The following is a 7,228-nucleotide window of genomic DNA, read 5'->3' as shown; positions in this document are numbered from 1 at the left end:
CTAGGGGGTAGCAGTATACATCAATAGATTACAGGACCACCTGCAGTTGTTGTCATTTCTCTACACAAAAGCCTAATTGTGAAGCACTCATGTCCCAGTGGACCCTAATACAATCGTAGACAGGTGGGCTGTCCCCTTAAATACAGTTGGATGTTTCAGTTATAACATTAATTAAGCAACCATAGCTAGTGTTAATGATGTACTTATAAATGAGTAGATAACATTTTGTGTTGTATGAGAAAACCCTTACTTATCAAGGGCACAAAATTACCAGTTTATATTACACTCTAAACATATTCTAGTTTTTTCTATGTAGGCCCTCCTTGCTAATTTATTGTTACAATACAGTGTGAATCCAATAATATTTCCCTGTTGATGGTCATGTTGGATACACTCTGACCCATCATAAAATACAGAATATCAATCGTTTAAATTGTTTTCACTTTTGTTAAAATAGTAGAATATATTTATAAATTTTATTCAAAGAATGTTCTTTTTTTTTATATTTCTATTTCAGGTTCATCTAAATTGCTAAGTTTTGGTGCTACAACTGAGAAAATATGTTGATTGTTTTGCTTCTTATCCTGCTGACTCTCTTCAGCTGCCATTGTGTGGATCTCACTTACCATGTGGAAGAAGAAAAGAATCCTGGAACTTATATTGGTAACATTGCTGCTGACTCCCATTTACTGGATGCCATCTTACCAGAACACCATCGACTCATAACATTTAATCAGCTTGCACAGAAAAAAGACAGACTCTCACAGTTATTTAATGTTTCTAAGAGAGGAGAGCTCTACACATCACAGAAATTAGATGCAGAGAAACTGTGCAAATACAATGTAGAATGTTTTAGAATTTTAAAAATTGCCATTCACAAAGCAGAAACATTCTTGAAGATTTTAAAACTGAAAGTAATTATTAAAGATATCAATGACCACCAGCCAGAGTTTTCTGTGAAGGAGATTAATATTCAGTTTTCAGAGGATGATGGGAAAGGTGTGAAGAGGTCAATAGAGAATGCTGTTGATGGGGACGTCGGAGCTCAAAACTCAAAGGTGACCTACCTGCTGAAGAAAAAATTCAACGAACCATTCAAGTTATCTGTGACGAAAATAATCACTGGAATTTCTAAACTTGCTATAATACTTGATGAGAAATTGGACAGAGAATTGAAAGACAGTTACAGTCTTCAGGTTATTGCGAGTGATGGGGGACCTTCACCAAAACAAGGGGTGCTGAATATTGAAATAACTGTGACAGATGAAAACGATAATCTGCCTCAGTTTAGTCAAAGCATTTATAACATATCTATTCGGAACACACATGGAAGGTTTATACCAATCACAACTTTATCAGCCAGTGACTTGGACTCAGGGGAAAATGGTAAAGTTACATATCACATTAGTTCTGCGACCTCTGATATTGCCAAATCTTATTTTAAACTGAACGAAGTGACTGGTGAAATTTTCACACAGAAAACATTAAATTCCGAACAAAAACAGACATACAAGTTGTTTGTTGAAGCTAAAGATGGGGGCAATCCTTCCTCAAGTTCCACAGCAATGGTTTTAATAAATGTAATAAACCAACAAAATAATGTTCCTAAGATAGACATAAATTTTGTCACTGAGCTGAGAGAGAACACAGCAGCCATTTCTGAAGGAATCAAAGTCGGCAGTTTCATAGCTTATGTCAGTGTTATTGACAATGATGTTGGACAGAACGGTGAGGTGGAATGTAGCCTACACCATGATAAATTCCGTCTTTTAGATTTAGGATCAAAAGAATATAAAATTACATTAAAGAAATCTGTGGACAGAGAAACTAGGGACCACTATGACATCAGTATTTCATGTGAAGATAAAGGATCTCCCTCAATGAAAACAGAGAGAAAATTCTTCATTCAAGTGATGGATGTCAATGATGTTCAACCACAGTTTACTAAAGAAACATTTAAATTTTTGACCTATGAGAATGGTAAACCAAATTTTCCAATTGGTTACATCAATGTGACAGATCAAGATTTAGAAAATGGAGGAAAACTGTCTTATTCTTTATTGAGTAATAACAGAGTGATTATACCATTCCAGATCACTGATTACGGTTTCATCTCAACTACAATGACACTAGACCGTGAAAAACGTGAAAAATACCAATTTCAAGTATTTGTTAAAGACAATGGGACACCTTCCTTAAACAATACGGCTAATGTACTTGTGGAGATCCTTGATGAGAACGATAATGCCCCTTATTTTACATTTCCTAGTGTTGACCCTTTCACTCTTGATGTCCACTATCATCCGCAAAGTAAGAATGACATCACAGTCCTAAGAGCTTCAGACAGGGACAGTCATATGAATTCTTTCTTAAAATATGAAATATTTGGTGGAAATGACAGACAATTGTTTCAAATAGATTCCTTCACAGGGGTTTTGTCTTATTCACGGACTGTTTACCAAAATGATGCCGGATCATACGACCTGAAATTAACTGTCAAAGACAGTGGCACCCCTGTTCTGTCAGCCACAGTAACAGTGTCTTTGACACTGACTGTCAGTAACAAGACATCACCAGCACTGACCACAGTTCATTCAAAGTCTAACAATATGATTGACGTAACGTTACTCATTATTATCGTAATATCAGCTGTAGTAGTCTCGGTGGCTGTTGTCGTGTCTCTCACCCTCTGTATTGTTCGATGTAACAATGGAATTAATCATCAGTCACGCATGGGCTTTAACACAACGATTCCTCCTGGAAGAGAAAAACGTCATTTCTTGACCCAAACAAAGAAAGTGAATACTCCTACCGGACACACTCCTGCTCATACTCCCATACATACCCCGGTACATACAACTGGACATTCAACAGAAATGACAAACAGAGATAACCAGTTAATGGAATCAAGTTGTGACTTTTATCCTCAATATGAATCTCAGACAGATTGGTCAATGTCCTCGATGGAGCGAAGGCCTCCTTCAGTTTTGTTGGTAAGTTTTGAGAAATACAGTTTGTGCATGTGTAAATGCTTATAGATCTTATAAATAGATTCTATGTGTGTGTAATTATGTTATAAATATACTCTGTGCATGACTGTAGTTTATGCATATTTTGTGTGTGGGGGGGGTGGGGGCTATATTTATTATATATGTAGTTTTTTATGGTTTCAGTCATTTGACTGCAGCCATGCTGGAGCACAGCCTTTAGTTGAATGAATCAACCCCAGGACTTATTCTTTGTAAGCCTAGTACTTATTCTATTGGTCTCTTCTACTGAACGACTAAGTTATGGTGATGTAAACACACCAACATCGATTGTCAAGCGATGGTGGGGAAACAAACACAGACACACAAATACACATATAGATATATAAATAATATGTGACAATTAGTTGTCATAATAAAACTCAGAGTTTTGGATGAACCTGGAACCATGTGGTTGGAAAGCAAGCTTCTTACCACACAGCCACACCCGCGCCTATACATGTATATAATAATATATATCTTTATCTTTTTATCTTTCCCAGCTTCCGACGCGTACACTGAAACGATAAAATGATGAAAAGAAAAAGAAGAGGAGGAGGAGGACACTGACGATACAGCGATATGATGACTCTCAGACAACGGGGACCTAATTAATTACAAACACAGATCGTGGCATTTAATGAAAGAACTAAAACAAAGAAGAAAAAAAAAACTGCAAAAAAAAAAAAATTTTCAGATATAAAAAAATATAAATTATAAGAAAAGAAGAAATATTGAAAAAACATTGCGATATATTTTTTGTGTGTGAAAGTGTTTTTTGATTTTTACCTTTTTAAAATTTAATGAACCTTAATGGCAGTGATTTGGCAGAATTGGTAGAGCATCGGAAAAAATGTGTGGTGTTATTTAATTCCTTGTCTCTATATTTGGACTTTGAATCCTGCCAAACTCAACTTTACCTTTCATCTTATTGGTAGGGAGATTGATAAAATAAGTACCAGTTACAAACTGGGGTCCGATCTCAATGGATTTTACCCTCATTCTGGCCCTCCTGCTAAAAAAATATCTCCTCAAAATTCGAGCCCCTGTACCTATGTTAGACATCAATATTTGATAAGTCTGAACATGGACATGTCTACCTTGGCTGTGTTTACAGCTTCAAACTGCAACAATGGATAGTTGTATTTGTGGATGCAACAAAACGCAGTGATTGTTCAAAAGCTGAAATCTTCAAGTGTGTTTCACCTTTAGCACCAAACACTGGAACAATGAGGTTGATACCAAAATATTCCGACCAAACAAACAACCTCTCAACCAAATAACCAACACAGCTTTTGGCCATTTGTACAGAACTGCAAAGACTGGATTGTCTAAAAATTAATTGGAAATGATGCTAAACATTCCATTTGGGGACTATGTTGAACTTGGAATCTGCTCTCGACTCCTTCTGATACATTGGTGTGGAGTTGTTCTTAATCTGCAGCTCTGATTTGTATATATTTTTAAAACTAAATTTGGATCTCTGGGGACGGAAGAAGGATTTGGAAAAAGAGAAGAGGAAGAAGGGAAAGGGGAGATAACTTTTGATTTTACTTTGGAAAACTGTGGAAACGTGATGACTGTACCGGAACTAATATATGTTAACACACACACACATATGTAAATAGACATTCACTCATATACATACACACACGTACACACACACATACACGCATGAACACACATACACACACAAAACATGTACACACACATGTATGTACACATGCAACTGTACAATCACTTGTGCACACACGCATATATGTTTGCACAAGCACATAATAAAAAAAAAACGTTTATATATTTGTGTATGTGTATATATACATACATACATATATATATATATATATATATATATATATATATATATATATATATATATATATATATATATGTATGTATGCATGTATGTATATGTATGTGCGTATAGACACACATGCATACACACACACACACACACATTCACACAAACATACAAGTGTATATTTGTATATATTAACTATCCAGACGATTACACATATAATATACATGCAGGCATACAACTATGTATTTGTTTGTATTTATTACCCACATATATACATACATAAAAATATACACTTTTACACATTCACACGCATACACACATATCCTGTTCTCATTGTCACAGCATTGTGATACTCTTTTGTGACACAGTATAGTATCACAGTATCTTACTGAGTAAGAGCGTGAGATTATGTTACTCAATAACACTGTAACAATATCCACCAAACGGTGTCACAACTCTCATACGCTCTTCCAGGAATTTGTCACACCTGTAGCATGTCACACCCGTAGCATGGTGTCTCTCTCAAAGCATTGTGACACACCACCAAAGAGAGGGAGAGGGACATGCTCCCTGTGACACGTCATCATACAGAATGATGGCTCTGTGACACCTGCTTGATAAATGTTGGATGTGACAGCCTGGCCACAATAAGGTGTTGTAGGCAGAATGTAGACGTACAATAAAGCTGAATACCTGGTGAAACAAATACTCACACACACACACACACACACACACACACACACACACACACACACACACAGAGGCACATATGACAAGATGCACACAAGCACATGACAGAAACAATCATAGATAACAACAACAATAACAGCAACAATCAGAACAAACACCACCAATAGAACCAATACCAAGGCCTCACCATTGACCCCCACCACCGCCACCACCATAACTCCCACCACCGCCACCACCATAACTCCCACCACCGCCACCACCATAACTCCCACCACCGCCACCACCATAACTCCCACCACCACCACCATAACTCCCACCACCGCCACCACCATAACTCCCACCACCGCCACCACCATATTGTAACACTGAAATAAAAGATAAAAGAACTTTCTACACAAAATTGGAACAAAAGATATTTCTGATGTTTTGGATTTGGTTCCCATGGTGATATGGTGGAGATGGTGTTGTTAAGCCTAGGTCAGGTTTGATTGAGTAAACTTATAATCAAAGTCATTCCAGTCGTGGCCATCCTGTAAGCTTATATTATGTATCATTTCCTTATTTAAAATGGTGTGATTTAAGGAAGATTTGGCTGCTATTCCTAGCTGACTGGAAGGCCACATTATGGCTGCTTCGTGAGTTTTCATACTTGCTGGAGAGCAATCTTAAGGGTGGGGGGGTTTGTGTCTGTTGTTGTTGTTGTTGTTGATGTGAAAGTGAAATTGCCATGATTTCATTTGTCGCTCCTCAACAACTGTAACAACAACAACAGCAACAAACAACAACAATTACATTACAACAATAGTACATGACTCAAAAAACAACAAACAACACCTGAACAACAACAACAGAAAGAAGAAATAAATGAAAGGTAATTGAATATAATTAAAATCATTGTTTTCTTTTATTTTGATTGATGAGGCCCTGAGGCCCTTGTCAAGAGCCAGCATGCAGCCCCATTCCCCATCAAAGCCAGCTGCTGTAGCTTTTGATTGAGATTATTTCCCGTAGAAGATAAAGTCTGGAACCCAGACAAATTGAAGAAAGTGATCCAAGAAATAGGCACGGAAGCTGAAACGAGTTCAAGATGGCTTTGGCTGAATAAGGGGCCGCAAGTGGAACCTTTCTGTAGGTGAAGACTAACTCAGTCCTCACTGTCCCTGGGTGGGGCAGCGAGGCACAAGCTAAGGGGTGTGACCTTTGTGACCCTGAGATACCTGCTGGTGACGATATGGAAAGGTTTCCAGTATTGCAATGGATTTAGAAGAAATTGCAAAACCCCTGAGTAGCTCCTGCTGTTTGTGTGTGGGGCAAAGCATCTCTGGTGTTTATTTCAACCGTTTTCCATTAGTAATGTTTCATTTGAATATATACATACATTCACCTATCTACAAATAATGTGTGTGTGCATTGAGACTTTGGAGAGTTTTTGAGTCTTGATATTATCTCCCCTTTTCAAACGAATCTGGTCTTAATTGCCGTTTGGTAATTTGATAATTAACTTTACATCCTCCAGACGTGGAGATAATTTTAATAAATTATGAATTTATTTACATAACTGTGCCTATGTTGTCCAAATATATGCGAATGGCCATTTTGAGCTATTTTTTTTTTTCAGCACAGTTTTTGTTTAAATTATACAAATTTCCTCAGCCATAAACGTATTCTACACTTTTACGGATAAATACTGGAGATAAGATTATAGAATTGT

The 7,228-nt window shown here is 37.0% G+C and overlaps 1 protein-coding gene across 4 annotated transcripts in view; it reads left to right on the top strand.

The window, feature by feature from the left end:
• Nucleotides 1-3,758, top strand: part of LOC106873949 (protocadherin beta-11) — a 36,357-nt gene extending 32,599 nt beyond the window's left edge. For all 4 annotated transcript variants that reach the window (XM_014921490.3, XM_089362146.1, XM_014921491.3 and 1 more), the window contains exons 2-3: nucleotides 518-2,993; nucleotides 3,530-3,758. In XM_014921490.3, coding sequence (XP_014776976.1) covers nucleotides 561-2,993; nucleotides 3,530-3,556 — 2,460 coding nt within the window. In that variant the 5' untranslated portion in view covers nucleotides 518-560 and the 3' untranslated portion in view covers nucleotides 3,557-3,758. The remainder of the gene's footprint in view (nucleotides 1-517; nucleotides 2,994-3,529) is intronic.
• Nucleotides 3,759-7,228: the final 3,470 nt, after the last annotated feature.

This window comes from Octopus bimaculoides, chromosome 14 (genome assembly GCF_046866305.1).
Source record: "Octopus bimaculoides isolate indiv1 chromosome 14, ASM4686630v1, whole genome shotgun sequence".
Classification (NCBI taxonomy): domain Eukaryota; kingdom Metazoa; phylum Mollusca; class Cephalopoda; order Octopoda; family Octopodidae; genus Octopus; species Octopus bimaculoides.
Note: the sequence above shows the minus strand (reverse complement) of the source record. Positions and strands in the feature narration are given on the sequence as shown.